This window comes from Prionailurus bengalensis, chromosome B3 (assembly GCF_016509475.1).
Source record: "Prionailurus bengalensis isolate Pbe53 chromosome B3, Fcat_Pben_1.1_paternal_pri, whole genome shotgun sequence".
Classification (NCBI taxonomy): Eukaryota; Metazoa; Chordata; class Mammalia; order Carnivora; family Felidae; genus Prionailurus; species Prionailurus bengalensis.
In genome coordinates this window covers 26400256-26419776 of record NC_057355.1, presented here as the reverse complement: position 1 = coordinate 26419776, position 19521 = coordinate 26400256, and the positions used below count along the sequence as shown (strand labels likewise).

General features: G+C 40.6%; 2 protein-coding genes across 2 annotated transcripts in view; one reads left to right on the top strand and one right to left on the bottom strand.

The window, feature by feature from the left end:
• GABRA5 (gamma-aminobutyric acid type A receptor subunit alpha5) overlaps positions 1-19521 on the bottom strand; it is an 81709-nt gene that overhangs the window by 6851 nt on the left and 55337 nt on the right. Inside the window, exons 7-8 of the mRNA XM_043554900.1 lie at positions 4649-4792; positions 1339-1491 (exon numbers count right to left, since the gene is read on the bottom strand). Coding sequence (XP_043410835.1) covers positions 1339-1491; positions 4649-4792 — 297 coding nt within the window. The remainder of the gene's footprint in view (positions 1-1338; positions 1492-4648; positions 4793-19521) is intronic.
• Positions 1842-19521, top strand: part of GABRB3 (gamma-aminobutyric acid type A receptor subunit beta3) — a 474786-nt gene continuing 457106 nt past the window's right edge. The window contains exon 1 of the mRNA XM_043554897.1: positions 1842-2164. Coding sequence (XP_043410832.1) covers positions 2067-2164 — 98 coding nt within the window. The 5' untranslated portion in view covers positions 1842-2066. The remainder of the gene's footprint in view (positions 2165-19521) is intronic.

Genomic DNA, 19521 nt, shown 5'->3' with positions numbered 1-19521 from the left:
TTCTTAACAGAATCAAGAGAAATCACTATTAATATTAATAAATTAAATATTAATTATTAAATAGTAGGCATCTTTGATTTTTCTTAGAAATCCACTTAATCATTGTACTTGGAAAGTGTTCTGGCATGACCTTTAACAGGCTTCTTGCAACTTCTTGGGTCCTTTAACACCCTAATGTGCATCTGGAATCTCCAAGAAGAAACAGATGCTAATATGCAACATTGTCCAAACTATTTTTTTTTTCTCAGCCACCTACTAATGTTCCCCTAAAGACCTGGAGCCATAAGTCAACCTCCACACCTCTCCGAAACATTCCTGAAGCTAGATGAAGCAGGGCAAGTGAAGCTGGCCATGTAGGTGGAGGTAGAGAGATAGCCTGACAGGAACACTCCTGGGCCACTCACTTAGAAACTCCCTGGGCTCTCAAGCTTCCCACAGAATTATGGTAGTGTTAACGTAAAATGCTGGTCACAATTACCTTCTTTTCAAGGGAAAGTGCAACAGTAAGAGCTGAGGCATGAAGTATACCTTACAGTTTAGAAATATGTGAGCATCCATTACCGCAACTGACCTGCAAAACTACCTTTAGTATCACTACTGAAATGCGAGGAAGCAGAATTTCCAGGTAAGAGTCAAATGCTGAATTATGTCTGCTATGCTGAGGTACCTCCTGAACTAGATCTTGCTAAACCTCATTTATGTCTTAGGGATGTCAAATGATGTTATTCTGCTAAATGGTTATCCTATATGTGTATGTATGTGTACATGTATATATTTGTATATGTATGTTTATATATATATGTGTATATAATATATATTTATTATTTATACATGAAAATATCCACATATTCATATCATAGACACCATATGATGGTATATATGATATATAGATATGTAATTTATTATTACCATACCACATATGGTATATTGAATGCTTGTTGGGAGTTAATTTTAAAGTGGTATCACGTTTCAAAGAAAACTGCTTGATAACGTAAAAAGCAGTACTTTAGGAGAAGTGTGAAAATACTGTAGCAAAATCTCACATAAGACAGATTGCTACCAGTTTCAAACCTAAAAAAAAAAAAAAAGAAAAGAAAAGCTTACCAGCAAAAGCTTTTCAAAATGGAAACAATGATCAAATAGACCAAGTGTCATTTCCTAAAACCTTGTTAGAGTGCAATCCTAAATCCTTATCCTTAACATTGAATTCTTTACTAATTGGTCTGTTTGTTTTCCAGGTCACAGAACAGACAGCACTAGTCATTCAGAGGCTGTTCTTTGGGGGTAGTTAGAAGCAGTCACAAAACACCAGTGTAGGCCTGGCTTGGGGACACTCACCAAACACTGTCCTGGCAGGGACTGATTCTCTGTTCAGCCAAAAGGACACTTGTGACAAGATCACGGTCATTATGCAGGGAAGGTAGGTCTGGATGACAAAGTACCCAATCTTCCGCTTCAGATGGAAATGAGCTGTCATGATTGTGTATTCACCTGCAAATAAACAAATTAACTCGGGCAACCACCTGTCCTACAGTCCTGCCTATGGTTCCTGCCCCCGAACGAGAGGCAGTCCAGAAGTCCCCTTCTTTCCACCTTCCCACTGGACAACTATTTGTTTGTATTGTTAGGATGAAGGAGATGAAAGAGGATGCATAGATTTCTTAGCCGTCATTCTGTAAGTATTTTGAGCCCCAGCCTCTGAAGAGCCTTTCCTGCTGGATGTTTTTCCTGGGGAAAATCAGATCTGTGTGTTTTCCTAATCCCTGGTCACAATCTGTGCCACTCTCTGCCCACCCCCTCACTGCTACTGCCATCAGGATTTCAGGATTTAGCCTCTCCAGATATAACTCAGGACATCACAGAGCCCTGTTGCAGGTGGAGAATTGTTCTCCCTATTTCCCAGCCAGGGAAAGCTGGCAGGAGCTGGGGGAAAGCACTCCCCACAGGCTCTGCACTCCGTGACAGACCCAGGTGGAGGGTGAAGAACAGCAGTTTGAGGAGGCCACTGGTCTGGCAGCCCCTCCCTCCTGCCACCTACCAGGGGAGATCGGGGCATTTCCTTGGAGATGCCCCAGTGCCTTCTCTGGATCTGCCTGGCTGTGTGGGAGGCCAGAGGGGACCTCCCACTCATTGCTGAGAATGACGCTGCCCTGATGGTGAACTGGTAAGGAGCTGAGATGGGTTGTGGTTGGAGGGTATATAAATGGATGTCAACTGGAAAGTCTTTAATGCTAGATTCCTTTTTCTGAAAAAAATATAGTTAACATATGACGTTGTATTAGTTTCAGTTGTACCACATAGTGATTCGACAATTCTGTACATTACTTAATGCTCACCATGATAAGTGTAGTCACCATCATTCACCATATAAGATAATAACAATTACTACGGTCTGTACTCTACGTTGTGCCTTTCATCTGTGTGACTGCTACTTGAATATACACCTCCCTAGGGAGATGGGGAGGCTGCTTTGAGGAGTGGAGGCAGAGTTAAGCTGATCTGAGGACAAGAGTTCTTTTGCTGAATTGCAAGGAGTAGATGGTGTGGCTGGGGAGCTGGATAGAACTGCAAAGTGGGGAGAAAGGGCTTGAGGCTGCCACTAATGCAGACCTGGGTGGGAGCCATCTGTTTGGGGGTGGGGGGAGGGTCTGCCAGAGACCAATGTGGAGCATTGGTACTTTGAGTCGGATAGCACAGATCTGCCATGTGCTATTGGAATCAAAGCCCAGAGCTCAGCATGGCCAGCTGTGGAGGTCCCTACGTGCCTTTTCTCTCAGCATGCCAGATGTCAGAGGCAGGGGGAACCATTAAGATCACATGTAGCAAAATCTGCCCCCTTCCAGAAAAAAAGACAAAATTCCTAGCAGTGTCTGCGACACACCGGCATTGGCAGGCCACATTTTCCCCATAGCCTGAAGGCAGGTCAGAGCAGCAGAGAGGGACTGAGCAGGTTTTATCACACCAGAAGGAAACAGCGACAAAGAGAAGGAGGATGAGCTATGTTTAATAGCAAGAACTGAATCTTTATAATGATCCAATGTTGCCTCTTCTTAACACCCAAGAAGAGGGGAAATACCAGTCTATTTCTCTGCAGTAGGGTTTGATATTACTCTCCTACTTATAATGTTTTTATTGTTGTTCTTTTCATTCTGTTTTTTTTTAATTTGAGTATAGTTGACACACAATATTATACTAGTTTAAGGCGTACAACATAATGATTTAACAGGTTTATATGTTATGCTGTGTTTACCACAAGTGTATCTACCATCTGTCCCAATACATCCCTATTACAATATTATAGTATCATGGACAATATTCCTTATGCTGTGCCTTGTGTTTCTGTGACTTACTCATTCCATAACTAGAAGCCTGTATCTTCCACTCTCCTTCAACCATTTTGCCCATCCGTTCACCCCCTCTTTCATTTGTTTTATTTTTGAGTTAAGGGTAGCAATATCAGATAATGTTTTAAAAAAGACCATATTTTTAGAATGCAGATAGAGGCAGAAACCCCGTTTACACATTTTTAAAGAACTGTATGAAACAACTCCAAACAGCAGCATCCTCCATCAGCATGGCATTTCTTTACCCCAGACATCTGCCATGCTACCTTTTCACTTGTTCCCATAAAATTAGGCCTGCTTCCTCTTCCTTTCTCTTTAACTAGGCATCCACATGGTGCCACCATCCTCACCATGCTGCCAGGCTCTCTCCCCTCTCCCCAGGATGCCCAGCACCAGGCTAATGGGTAGGCTCTGTAGGAGCCTGTATGTAGAGGAGGCATGCACTCAATGTCCATGAGCTTCCTGCCAGCCCTGAGGTTTGTATCATTTGGAGCGCAGAACTCATCCCCATGACAGGGCCCATTCCATCCCTGTTATACTTTTCTTCTCTGCCATATGGAGACTCTCTGGCACCCTGGGGTCTCCTCCACTCCTGACTGCTGGGGCTGGGCCTCCTGTGGCCAGGAAGCAGCCAAGGATGCACCCTGCAGGTGCAGAACCTTGAACATATTCTGTTCCTTTGGAACACCTCACCCATTTTGAATCAGGTGAAGCCAGGCTTGCCCCTGTGTTACTCAGCCCGGCCCTATGTACATGAGAGTGAGAGCCTCTGCTTCTTTCTTGGTGAGGTCTCAGCTGTTTCTATTCTGCTTGGTTGTACTCCCCAAAATTCAACCCTTGGGAAATCTTCTTAGAAATTTTCAAAACCTCCTGGTAGGGGGAGCTGGTAAATAGGAGTACTTGTAGGAAGCTGTCTACCTTTCCTGAAAAGACTACTGCCTCTATGTCTCAATGCTGGGAGCAGGGACTGCATTATATAAGGAAGTCTATGTCACCTCCAGGCAGAGCCTACGATCACAGGGGCCTGCTCACATGAGGGCAAACACATCACAGATCAATGCCTCCCATGGCTCTTCATGCTGCTAGGCAGCCACTGCAGTTGGTGCCTCCGTGTGCAGCTGCAAGAACAGGGATCTGAATTGGAGGGCTCCCGTGGACAGCACCACACAACCACAGCTGTGCCCCAGCTTGCTAAGTAGAACTCAGGTGTTCCTAGGAGGCATGCCCCCTCCCCCCACCCCCAGCATGGTACAGGAACACTGAGCTCTCCCAGGGTGTGACATTCTATGTGCACTTGGTCTCACCTGTGCTGGTGCTGATGTTCTCAGTGCCTACTGTCTGCCCCATCAAGTGGTACTGGTTCAACCTGGAGCCATCTTCTGCCACCACCACTGACTTAGTGGTTCCATTAGTCCACACATAGACAACTTCGGAATTAGGATATGCATCTGTATTGGAGCGCAGAAGGTGGTATAAACATGGAATTATTTTCAGCCTGGCACAACCAACAATGTCTATAAAAGTAGCAAGAGAGATGGTTGGAAAGTTAAAGGACCTGAAGACTGCACAGGTGGTCAAACCAAGGCAGATGCCGCCACTGTTCAGGTAGGGCCTTCTCATTTCTAGAGATCTGAGTGGTCAGCAATCAGTGCCTGTTTCCCAGTATGTATTTGCTCTTTAGGGTACGCTATCACATGGGCTGAGACTACAGTGCCGGGGGCTCTCCCAGCTCTGTGGTGTTGAGCAAGTAACTTATGGTCTGTGCCTCAGTTCTTCCATCTGTAAAATGGGATGGTTACAGTAGCTACTTCTTAGGGCTCCTGCTATCATGATACAAGCTCCATAATGACCAAATTCGTAGAGCACGTGGAGGAGCACCTGAGTGCATCAGCTATGATAAAGGTTCCACTTTGCAACTGGTACTTATTGTCTTGTCTGACACTGTCCTGGTGGGAGGGTGGCATGGTAGATATGACCTGCGTTGGTGTCATGCCTATGAATGTTACTTTATATGGCAAAGAGCACTGTGCAGATGGAGTTAAGGCTATGGGCCTTTAAATCAGAAGATTATCCTGGATTAACCCAGTGCACCCAATATAATCACTTGAGCCCTTAAAAACAGAGAACTTTCTCCAGCTGGAGCCAGTCAGAAATCCGTCTCAGAGAGATTTGAAGCATGAAGAAAGTACTTGGCTGTCATTGTTGGCTTTGAAGATGGAGGAAGGGGCCATGGCAGGTTCTAGAGGGTAAGAATGACCCCCCAGGTGACAGCAAGCAGGAAACAGGGACTTCCAACCTACAGCCATGCAGAACTGAATCCTGCCAACAACCTGAATGAAGCTGGAAGTAGCCCTGCTACTGTCAGCACTATTGACACTATAATTCTAGCCTGTGGGACCCAGCACAGAGACATCAGGCAAACACACTGTATTCTGACCTACGAAACTATAAGACAATAAAGGTGGTTTTTCTTTTTTCTTTTTTTCCAACTTTATTGAGACATAATTGACATGTAGCATTGTTTAAATTTAAAATATACATTGTAATAACTTGATAGATGTATAAATTGTACAATGATTACCACAGTAAGGTTAGTTACATATTGATTTAAACTGCTAACTTTGTAATAACCTGTCATGCAGCAATAGGAAACTAGAACAGTTAGATGGAGAACAGAGGCTCTCTCCCAGAGGAGGGAGAAAAATACACATAAAACATACAACACGTGAGTAATTGCTATGGAGAGCTACAAGTTATGAAGAGGGAAAAGGTACAATTTTAAGTGAGCTTCTCTAGGAAGACCTCACTTAGGAGACCCAAGAGATGTTCAGGAGCTGCCCACAAGGCTGTTAGGAGGAAGAGCATCCCAGGAATGGATGCTATAAAGGTCCTGAAGCAGGAGCATGCCTGCAATACCTGAGGAGAAGCCAGGCAGGCAGTGTGGCTGGACAGGGAAGAGGGCAGAGGGAAGAGGAAAACATCAGATAAAACAGTGTCTCGAGGATATTTTATAGCTTTTGCTGTGAGCTAATCAGAAGACATGGAGGTAGGGATGGGGGATTAAGCAAATAAGTGACATATTATAACTTATGCTTTAAAATGATCTGTCTGGTTGAGATGGAAGAATAGAATGTCGGTGAGAACCAGACAGAAATGGGAGACTGCCTAAGGCAACATTGAAATAATCCAGGTGAAAGGGCACCTGGGTGATTCAGTCAGTTAAGCGTCCAACTCTTAATTTAGGCTCAAGTCATGATCTCATGGTTCATGAGATCGAGCCCCACATCAGGCTCTGTGCTGACAGCACTGAGCCTGCTTCAGATCCTCTGTGTTGTTCTCTCTCTCTGGCCCTCCCCTCTCTCTTTCAGAAATAAATAAACATTAAAAAAAATCCAGGTGGAATACGACAGTGGTGGGCAATGGCAAAAAGAGGAGAAATTAGGGATACATGTTAAAGGGAAGATTTGTCCAGTTGCCAATGAATCATGTAACCTGTGACAGGAAGAAGGTGGCCAGGCTGGACATCTGGACAGTTCATTTGCACTTAGGATGGCAAAGATTCTGGAAGGACCTGGCTTCTGGTGAAATAGGAGCAGTGCAGGTGCAATGTATCAGAAATGATACCTACAAGGGGTTTACTTGGGGATCCTGAGGGAGCAGCTGGCTATATAAGTTAGTTCATGGGAATGGTACCGAGTGAACATGGGATCTCTCCAGTTGCTAGCATATGGATGTCAACTGAAGCCTGGGCTGATGAGATCACCTGAGTAGTGTTGGTGGATAAAAAAGGGTGGTAAATGACTTCCTAGCATGCTGCAGCGTGCAGAATATGAGAAGGTGAGGGGGAAACAGCAAAGCCACCGGAGCAGCAGGCACTGTGGTGGGAGGGCACAGGGAATGTGCTGTCCGGGAGACCTGTGTCACAGACTTCAGATGATGGATCAGGAGTGGTCACAGGACCTAGCAGGATCTGGCCACCATGGCAAAAGCAGTTACATAAGAGCAGCTGGCTTTGAAGAACTGACAGGCTCATTTGTTCCAGTTGTCTCTTGAGGCCCCTGAAGGTAAGCCAGCATACCTGTCCCATGATCAGGCCCATGAATCTTGAATAGATGCCACATCCAACCACTTTGACACCTTTTGAACAAAGAGGTCTGCTTTGCTCCCAGCTGCTTAAGCAGAGCATGACCCTCAAGCATGTTTGAAAGGAACCATGTACCCATAGAGATGAGAAATCTGTAGATGTCTCAGGAGATGAGGGATGAACTGCAGAGGTCTGATGACACTGCTGGCAGGGGAGCCATCCCTCAGTATGACAGCATGCTCTGCGACTCTACTCCAAGCTGAGTAAGCCCACTGCACTGTGAAGGATCCCCTGGAGCAGCAATTCTATTAGATCAGGCCAACAAAACTATGCATTTGGATCAGTGATCTTAACAGGTAGAAGTCAGAAGAATGGGCTCTGGAATGATCAAGAGTTCTACTAAAAAGCATAGAAGTTTCTTTGCTAATGCACATCACTACCTTTATTCTTATTTATGTGCAAAAGAGTATCCATACAGTTGAAAAATAATGAAATCAGCATGTATGTTGCACTCAGCATAATACAGAGGAAAACAGAAGAAGCTTCACGACTCCCTGTGCAAGACACACTGAAAACTCACATCCTCCCTACAAACTGGCATTCTGAATTTTATGATAACCATTGCACTGTGTGCTTTGTAGTTTTACTTCCTGGACAGAAGCAGAAGTCAGTAAACAAAGTTGGTTTTTGTTTTGTTTTGTTTTGTTTTGTTTTGTTTTGTTTTGTTTTGTTTTGTTTTTGGGCTTTGCCTATGTCTTCTTTGTGAAATCTGTTCATGTTTTGACTCATATTTCCTTTACATATTCTGACACTTTTCATTCTATGTATTGCAAATATCTTCAAATTTTTGGCTATTTCACTGTGTTCTTTTTTTTAATTTTTGATAAAATTAATGTTTGTCAAATTTATCAGTCTTTTCATTTTTCTGCATCTTATTTCAGAGGCCCTTGCTGTTCTGAGGTGACACTATATTACATGTGCATTATCAAAGTTTTAACACATTGTCTTTCACCATGTGAAGCTGACTTCTAGAAGCTGACTTACTAGAAGCTGACTTCTGTATATATTTTCCACACAGAAGAATCCAATGGCATTTTCTCCATGTGATTTTCTGTGTTGCCACCAAAATTATTAAGCCGTCTCTCCCAGCCACTCACTTTCAGGGTTTGCTCTGCCAAGTAAGGTTTCTGTCATGCACTGGTTTTCTCTTTGCTGGGTCCTCTGCTAAGCTCTCTTTTCCTGTCCTGCTTTAAAAGACCCCAATAACTGGAAGGGTAACATACCCCTCTTTTCTTCTTCAGGGGCCCCTGCTTATTCCTCTGCTCACCCATATACATGTTGGAATTGGCTTAGGCTTCCATAAAAATACTCTGATGAGATTTATACTGGAACTGAGCTGGATGTATATATTATAGACTGGGGAGACATGACATCTTTTGGTATTGTATTTTTTTAAATTATGGACATGATGTGTCTCTCCATGTATTTAGGTCTTTGTAGTGAAAGTGCTTGACAATAAGTTTGTTTTTTTTTTTTTAATTGTAAGACAAGCACCTGATGTTAAGCTTTTGATTGCTGAGGCATCTACTTCATGGCAGCCTTCTAGAACATACTGCTAGCTACACAACTAAATAAAGAGCCAGGCCACCCCACCCATGATATTCCCCTTTTAGAAAGCCCAGTGTGACCTAGATAGCTGACCACTTGAGTCACCCCACTTTTCCCTTCCTTTGCCCTAATTCTTGCTCTTATGGTTTAAATTTGACAATAAAGAATGAACTTGCCAAACCCTAGGCACCCCAACCTAGACCCAAATAAAGGAAAACTCTGGTTCTGTGCTCCCTCTTTCCCTCTCTCTACCTGTGACCTTGCCATATGCCCCCAGGTGTGCTGTGTACCTTCTAGGACTTGTGAGTAATAAATGTTTTTTCAAAGTTCCCTGATGACTATTGCTGAGATTATTCTTGCAATCATAATGAGAACCACAAGAGTTGGTACCACTACAGCACTGGCTCCACTAAGAGAAATGTCTGTAGGGTTTCACTATGAGTAATATGGCCAGGAAAGTGCCCAGGCATCCTAAGTGATAGCATCACTATTGACATAGGCTGAGGCCTACCCAAAAGTTTTCTATATTGAAATATTTTTAATAAGTTTGTATCATTCTCTATCTTTTTAAAAAAGTTTATTTATTTTGAGAGAAGGAGAGAGAGAGCACATGCATGCATGCACAGGGGAGGGATAGAGAGAGAGAAAAAACAGACTCCGTGCTATTGGGCAGAGCCCAACACAGAGCTCAAACTCATGAACCCATCCAGTCATGACCTGAGCCAAAATCAAGAGTTGGATGCTTAACTGACTGAGTCACACAGGCACCCCTCATTCTCTATCTTTTTGCTGGATGTCTCCTCCTAGATGTGTGATACTCAATATTCTTTTTCAGTAACCAGCGTACTCTGTCCTTGAGCAAAGGGCAAGTGATAAGCCAACTTACCAGAAAGTTGCTAAGCAAGGGTGGGGTCAGAACCATTAAAATGAGTGATGACTCTGAGATTTATCTGCATACTAATGATTTGAAATGGAAGTAAACAGAGTAGACTCCATTATAACAGTTAATGAAATATCATGGATGCTAGACTTCACTCACATTGCAGGTAAACGTTGAGTGGTATCCTTGCCCTTTTTTTTTAAATTAACATACCTTCATTTTCAAGTTTTAGGTAATATATAACTATATTTTTCACATTAAAGCTTCCTGACACAAGTACATACTGTTGTAATTTCCCTTCTCTCCTGGGGAGATGGGTGGCTCTCTCTCTGGAGAGATGAATGTGGGGGCTGATGATGCCTCTACCTTGGCAAGCTGCTTTCCAAATGTCTGGTCATAGGCGCCACTGTGCATGTGCTAATAAGACTGTGAGGGCTCCCTGCATTCTACATAAATGACAGTGAGATTTCTATCTTCCTCCTACTTTGTAAATGTTATAGGATCCTAACTATTAAAGAACTGTGGCACTCAGACATGGACTTAAGCAGAGCAGCCCTGCTGGATTCTGGTCAAGGCTGTGAGTGTGGAGCAGACAGTAGATGGTATGAAACTATATCCCCTGGCTTCTTACTGTCCCCAGACTGGCTCAGGAAGCTTCTGTTTCTATCGTCTTATACACCCGCTGTGTATCTTTTTCTCAGTTCATCCACCTCACAATGGGGAGAGCTGCTGCCTGTGAAGCTGGCCTCCCTCTGACTACAACTCTAGTGAGAAGTGCTACAGATGTCCCATTAACAACTCCTCATTCCATTTCCCAATCCATAGGGGAGATGTAAGTCTGACCTCTGGTCAAGAGAAGGGGATCCCCGCAACCCTTGGGAAATGTGAGTAGATCAGAAAATGTTAATCCTAAAGCTCAATAAGGGAACTCAAATCTCAAGGCAATAGGTTGGAGTGACCAGGGTCAGTTCTGAGAGTTAGGAACATCTGGGAACACAGACGTGTCTAAAAAAGAGTACAGAACACAGGAAACAATGTTTTCCCCATGGAACTGCTTACTTGGTGCCAAATCTGCTCAAGAAAGAAGGGAAAGGAGGTGAAGAGCATATAAGAGGCAGGAGAGAGAAGACATCAGGACACATGGAGCATTCTGAAAAGTGGTAGAGGTCTAGAGGTGCAAGTGTCCTTTCTGGTGGCCTGGAGTTAGGTCACAGATTGGAGTCCTGGGGTGGTGGAGGAAGCACTGAGGTGGGTGTGAAGACTGGTACAGGCCTATGGAAGGCACAGACCCCACCCCAACTGCTCTCTTGACTGCAGTGCTGGGAATTACTTTCTACAGTGGTATTGGAGATGGCACACAGTTGCAGATGGCTCTCCTTGAGCTCTGAGGCTAAGTGGCATGTTGAGCAGGGAACCACATCTATGCTGCAGGGATCACTGGCTGGGCACAAGGCTAACTCTGATACATGCAGGCTTGTTGGGCATATAATCTCTCAGCCTCTTTCTCCATTTTTGTTGAGTGTGTGTGTGTGTGTGTGTGTGTGTATAATAATATTTATAATAAAGACCCAATAAAATAATAATTGTTAACTATATAAAAGTTACTTGAAATCACAAAGTGATATATGAGTGTATCTTATAAGGCAAACTAATAATTCATAACATCTTGCTTTTCAAATATTAAGTAGCCTGTTCAAGTATTAAATAGCCTATTGATATTGATAATGTTAATAGCATTAATAATAACAACAAGAGCCAGTGTGGCCTCTGTCATTTCAGTTCAGTATTGCTAAGTTCTTCTCTCTTCATCAGATTAAGGGTGAGAATAAATGACACTCATGTGCATTTCACCCTGGGTATTTAGCACTAAATTATTCTCTTTGTGTTAGCTGCATGGCATTCCATCTTTTAGCCACGCACAACAGTAAATGAGGCAATCAGGTTTGTTGTGCTATCATTTGTTATGAGTTAGAGCTCTAGAAACATAATACTCGCCTCCTGTCAACCATATGTCAGCATAGTAAGGCAGGAAGGTTTTAAATACTTTCACTCTTAACTGACTTGGGAATTCATCACTGCTTTCTGAGTGGCTCCTTTTCCTGGGTTGACACTTTCTGTTTATCCAGGTCTAGCTTTGCAAATCCTGATTAGAAGGTAGAGATGTCACTTTTAACCCTTATTTATAAGGACTTTCAAAAGCAATAAGTGTTTGCTAAACTATGAAAGAAATACAGCAGTGTGACTCTGAACTTCAACAGCCAATATATGCTCTAAACCTCTATTTCCGCATCTGTAAGTTAGGGAAAATAACTCCCATATCCTAGGGTCACTGTGAGGGCAAAGTATATTCATCAATGTTAGACATTTAGCATATTCCTAACACAGTAGGTTGCTTAATAAATATTAGAAACATACCCATATATTGGGAAGAATTTTGGTTTGTGTCAGATCCAAACTTCAAACTTTGAAAAGATCTTCAAACCTAAATTGACTTTTTAACTGTCAGTCAAAGCAAACCCAATGTGTGAAGACCATTGGTTAACCTCATCTGATAGGTTGCATGGACACTTGGGAACCCAGGAACTGCCAATAACCAGACAGGAAATCCATTTTACCTTGTGCATTCATTGCCTATGATGTTAGAAGAAATGCAGATTAGTATGTACCCAATGAGCCAAATTTGGGTAATTTGAAAACATACAGAATTTAAGTTCTCTGACAGCCATGTCCTCAGCCCTCCTCTCTCTTCTGAAATGGAAGGTGGCAATGAGCAGAATAACTGCCTAAGGAGACCTCACTAACCATCACTTGTACAACCTTCTGCAGGGTCCTCAACCTCCTTGAGCCTCAGTATTCTGTGCTGAAATTCAAGTCAACACTTGACCCATCAATTGCATAATTTATATTACAAACTTCATAAGATATAAATGTATGTAGATACATTATATCTAATGGCCTACTAAATACCAATATCTCTGCTTTGAATTCAGTAGGTAAAGTTACCTATGCCTTTTTCCTTGCCTAGAATCAACTGAGACATAAGGGTAGCTATCTGCAGATGGAGATGAGCAGATAACATTTCTGCCCTGTTACCAAAGAAATTACAGTGGATGGTTGAGGGTTGCTAATCAAATGGCCCATAACCACTCCACAATCCAGTCTGTAAAATTATGTATGGTCACTGCTGCCTGGTCTAACAGAGAGAGTCAAAAAGACTACACTGTCTGTGTCCATGGACTTAAATGGGAACCAATCAGGAAAGAAGGACTAAGGCCGGTCACTACCCAGCAGAAAAGACCCTCCCCTTGTGAAAAGGAGTGAGAAGCAGAGCAAAAGCCTAGAAGTAACATTAGAAAGAAATCCCTTCATGTAATTTCCCATCACTTCATAAACCAATCAGCTTTTTTAACTGAAACCAGCAGTTCCTTCCAATCACTTTCAATTTCCTTAGGGAAAATAGATTTCCAAAGTCACATAGTCTTAAAATCACGATGCCACCCTTGACTCATGTCCCCCTTTGATCCTGGATCACATCTGGCCAACACCCTTGTCACATCTGGTCACCATGCTGTTCTCAACTCTCAGTGTCTCTAGTGCTTCAGGGCAATTCCTAGCTCTTGGTGTCACCTACCTAGTAGTGAGCCCAGCACATCCTCCCCTTGCTCCACAAACCTCTCCCACTCTGCCTACTGCTTTTACACTTTCATATTTGAATGGTTATGCCATCCTGTCATTTTCCCAAAAGAGGTGTTCATCACCTCTACTAAGTGACCCCCAGTCATTTGTGCTTTGTCCTTATTTCTGTTACCCTCTTATTCAAATCCTTCCAGGTTCAGTTTAAAATATCATCCCCATAAAAAATATATATAAATAAAAATAAAATAAAATATCATCGCCATGATGAGTTTCCCCATCTGAATTCCAAGTGGCTTTCAGCTGTACAGGGGTATTTAACCTTATTATGTAATGTGTCCATTAACTCCTTGGGAGCAGAACTTATGCTTCTGTGATTCTCACTGCATCTAGCATGAGAACACACCCAGTGTAGCTGTTAAATAGTAATCACAGTTAACTAGTGCATCTAAGACACAACACAGACAGAACTTCAATGTGTTTCTCAGACCTCACAGACTAAAATGCAGATTAGACACTTTGAAACCTGTGTTCTAGATCACCTACACTCATGCTGAGTTGCTGGGCATGATGAATGCGGTTAACAGTGTCATAATTCCACATGTTTGAATGAACTAATAGCTTACTACAGTGAGATTTACCCTAATTTTGTGAAATTCTCTCCACTGGATGTTTACCAAACAGGCATCCACATCTAATTTAGCATATATTTTCATGAATCCAGATGTTGTTTCATGGCTTAATTTACTATTTAATGCATCATTCTACAAATAAAATAAACAAAAAATAAACTTTTTTTTTAATTCCTAAAAAATCTTGATTTAAGCACTTGCTTCCAAATATAAGCCATGCCATTATCTTTAAGGAATTTCTTTGTGGACTAGGAAAGATCCCTTTGTAAACTAGGGCTAATTTCAACATTTGTTTGAATTCTTGAGAGTAGAGATAGCAATAACAGAAATGTCTGTTAATTCAGTCCTGCATTAGAGAAGCCAGAGCATGTGGCTCATTAGAATAATGACACCTATTTGCATTCCTTTGTCTCCTAATAGCAGAGAACTGTTGGATTGGGTAATTTGAAACTCATTATACTATCACATTTAGCCTCTGCACTGTGCTCAGATGCCCATGGAATGAGGGAACTACTTGGCCAAGCAGCTATTTTTAGTAAATCAAAAAGATGAAAGACAAGTAAGAGACACACTTAATTAAATAACATTTCTTCTGTTAAAATTATTATATCCTGAGCTGAAACCATATAAGCTGAGGAAAGGTAAAGTTTATGCAGTTTTTCATTTCTTGGGCAACTGTATATAAACATGATGTATGAAGAAAATCCTTTAAATCACTTTGAATCTGATAGCAATGATATTAAAATTTTTTTAACGTTTATTCATTTTTGAGACAGGGAGAGACAGAGCATGAATGGGGGAGGGTCAGAGAGAGAGGGAGACACAGATTCTGAAACAGGCTCCAGGCTCTGAGCTATCAGCACAGAGCCCAATGCAGGGCTCGAACTCAATGGACCCCGAGATCATGACCTGAGCTGAAGTTGGACACTTAACAGACTGAGCCACCCAGGTGCCCCTGATAGCAATGATATTAATAGCAGATATACAGAAACAATCAACATCTAAATCAAACCAATCTTCAAAATATCTGGCAGATAAAAAAAATAAATTTATCATGAGAGTTCAAAATCTCAAGAATGTTTATATTTGTTTGGGGCTCTCTCCTGAGTTCAAAATACACACACACACACACACACACACACAAACTGAGCCCATTTGGTATCACTGATTATAGAAGTGATGAGATCCTATCAGATGTGTATTTTATCACTGAATGTAATAAACGACTTAACTATAGTTGGTTGACTGTTGAATACGAGATATTTTAGTGAAGAATGATTTAGAGGGTCACATATTTTCTTTAACCAAAATTTGCTCTTGTGCTGCCTATCCTGTAAACCATTGTCATTATATCCCATTAACTTGATCTTATTTAATTAATGATGAAAAAAATGACAATTTCACTTTTAGTGTTTTGCCTTTGATCAAATAAAGAGCATAATTTTCACATGCAAAGAGGGGTCTAATTTTACATTATACAACTCATTTTCCTTTTGGGGACATGAACAATTTATTTTCCTTCAGGGACATGAATCAGTGGTTTCCAAATAAGATGCCTCAGGATCTTTTGAAGGTTTCATCTCAAGCACTGATGTGCACAGCCTCCACATGGCAACATATTATTTAAATAAATCCTGGTGAAAGTTGCTTTCCATTATGCTGCTTCTCCCAAATAAATGTGTGTTGAATCTCTCCTTGGCATTTAAAGGTCATAGTTTGAAAAAAAAAATATTTCCATCCAACCCAACTTTTGGCTCATCACACACATACACATTTCCTAATTCCAAAAACCTGTTTGAAATGATAGAAGTAATGCAAAAGGAACCCCTTGGAATCAAACAAACTTCCCCTGCCAGTAACAGCAAAGTGATTGTTAATAGTTGTTACTATTAACACCATGTAAAAGAGAACTCCCTGAAGCGCACTGGAGAGTGAACAAATAGAGGAAAAGACTGGAGGGAGTTGGCTCAGAGGAAGGGAATGCCTTTCTACTTAAAAAGCTTTGAGTCAGAGCTGTGAAGTGGCTAAAGCTTGGATGGATTCCTTTGGTCTTCCTGGCTCGAAGAACCAAAGGAAAAGTAGACTATCAGAATAGCACATCTGAAAAATGACGTGTAAAATCCTAGAAAGGAAAGAGCCACGGAGAAGAAATCACAAATTTGATGTAATGGATGTATGTAAATTCTACCCAGATATGTATACTTACCCTGAATTATACATACATGGAGCATAATCCTACCAGCCCAACTAAGGTAGAAGAACCATCTGACATTTCATCTGTTGCCTACTATAGGAAAGACAGTGTTTGGAGTTTTCCTTTGGCCAAGTTAATTAACTAAAAAAGAAAAAAAAATGACACTCTAAATTTAACAGAATCCAGCCTCTGCAATACAACACTGAGATAGCCAGGAAAGAATTAAAAATATATATTAAATGTAAAAGAAACACAGAAAAGTGACCCAGACTCAAGAGAAAATACAATCAATATGGAATGCTCCTAAGAGGATTCAGATCCTGGATTTAGCATATAAGGATTTTAAAGCAGATTAAATGGCTATGCTTAAGAGTGTAAAGGAAAAAAATGTAATGGTTTGTAATGAAAAAATGTAATGAAAAACTAAGAGTAAGTCTTAGCAGAGGCATTGAAATTATTTTAAAGAAACATATACAAACTCTAAAACTGACAAATACACTAAATAAATTTTTTTTGTATCAATTTAGTCACAGATTGAAATGACATAAGTCAGTAAACTTGAAGACAGAGTGATAAAAATTTTCCAATATAAAGAATAAAGAGGGGTGCCTGGGTGTCTCAGTCGGTTAAGCATCCAACTCTTTTTTTTTTAATATTTATTTTTCAGAGGTGGGGGAGGGGCAGAGAGAGAGACAGAGAAAAAGAATCCAAAGCAGGCTCCAGGCTCCGAGCTGTCAGCACAGAGCCAAGGCAGGGCTGAAACTCATGAGCCCTGAGATCAGGAACTAAGCCAAAGTCAGACATTTAACCCACTGAGTCACCCAGGTTCCTCAAGTGTTCCACTCTTGATTTTGACTATGCTGTCAGCACAGAGCCTGCCTGGGATTCTTCCTCTCCTCCTACACTGCTTGTGCTCTCTACCTCAAAATAAATAAATAATAAATAAATAAACAAACAAACATTAAAAATTAATTAGATTAGACTCCAGATGGAAAAAGAAGGATGGGAGAGAAAAATATTAGAAGAGATAATGGCCAAAATTCCTCAAATTTGGTGAAAAACAAATTTAGAAATTCAAGAAGTTCAGTAAACCCTAGGAAATATAAATAATAATAAAAATACATGCAAGGGGACTTCTGCTTCCGGGAGAATGGAGATGTGTTTTCCCCTATTCCTCTCACTAAATATAACTAGAAAATCTGGATATGACATAAAATATAGGAAGAATCTGAAAGGTAGAAAGAATAAGGCAGACAGGTCTTGGGATCTTGGTACTCAAGAGATGACCCAGTAGTGAGTTCTGTGGCTTTATTCTTGCCTTATGCATCTCAGACTGGGAGCCCAAGAAGCTTAGCAAGAGCTGGTGTTTCAGGTTGAGTACAAGGCAGGAAAAGGCCAGTGGTCCTGATTAAGCCAGTCAGGCAGGAGGACTTTCCCCATATCATTGGAAGGCCAAACATTTTGTTCTGTTCAAGACTTCAACTAGTTGAATGACATCCGCCTGCATTAGAAAAGGCAATCTGCTTCACTCAGTCTATTAATTTAAATGTTAATCATTTCCAAAAACATCCTAACAGACATCCCCCAGAATAATGTTTGACCAAAAATCTGGGCATGTCATCGCCCAGTCAAGTTGACACACAAATTAACCTTCACAGAAGTGAAAAATACAATAACTGTAATAAAAAGTTCGATACATGAGTAAATAAAAAGGATGGAGGAAAGAAAGGAAAGAGTTAGTAAACTCAAAGATAAAACAACAGAAATTAAATAATGTGAGAAACAGGGAGAAAATAGGAGAAAATGAAAGAGCCTCAAAACTTATGGGGATATATAAAAAAATCTAATATTCATGTCATTGAAATCAGGAAATGAGAAGAGAAAGATGATGGAGCAGAAAAAGTATTCAAAGAAATAATTGCTCAAACTTCTAAATTTCATAAAAATCTATAGATTCAAGAAGCTTAGCAAGGCCCAGGCAGAATAAACTCAAAGAAATCTACACCAATGCATAGTTAAATTTCTAAAAACTAAAGGCAAAGAAAATAGTCTTGAAAGTAACCAGAGAAAAATGACATCCTACCTACAAGCAAAAAATGATTTGAATGGCATCAGATTTCTTATTAGAAAACAAGGAAGCAAGCATAAAAGAGCACATCTTTCAAGTGCCAAAAGAACTATCAGTACAGAATCCTATGAAAATATCCATCAGGTATGAAGGGAAAAATCAAACCTCTTCAACTGAAAAAAAAACAAAAAACAAAGACAATTTATTGCCCAAAAAATACCTAAAGACAGTTTGCTAGTTATAAATAAGTTTTATTATAAAATATTTTGTTATTATTTTATTATAAAACAACTTAGTTATAAAGAAGAAATCTTGGAACACTGAGAATAAAAAAAGAACACAGTAAGTAAAAATATGAGTAAATACAATAGAATTTCCTTCTTGTCTTGGGTTTGTAAAATTAAGTATGATGGTTCAAATAAAAATTATAAAACTCTCTGATATGGTTCTAGACATATATAGACAACATCTTTAAGGCAACTGTATTTATAATTATGGGAAGGTAAGCACATGTAAACGGATGTAAGGTTTATTTTTCATTTGATCTGGTTAAATGAAGACACCAGTAGACTGTGATAAGTTATGTATATAGTTAACCCTTGAACAACATGGGTTTGAATGTCCAGCTCCACTAATACACAGATATATTTTTTTTTATAATTACAGCATAATACTGTGAATGTATTTTCTCTTCATCATGATTTTCTTAGTAATATTTTATTTCTCTGGTTTACTTTATTGTAAGAATATATTATATAATAGCTATAATATACAAAATGTGTGTTAATCGACTGTTCAGGTTATTGGTAAAGCTTCTCATCAACAGTAGGCTATTAGTAGTTAAGTTTTGGGGAGTCAAACTTATTGCTATGTAGTAGCAACTGTACTTCAAATTTTGAATTTTTCTCTTTTCCCAAGTTAGCAATATTTGTTCTGGGCTGTGGCAGTGAACCAAAGCTCCCAATCAATCATGTGATCACAAGGGTAAACAATTGATATATTTACAACAATTCTGTGCCCATGCAACCATTTGCATGTTTTTCATTTTTAGTACAGCATTTAATAAATTGCATGAGAT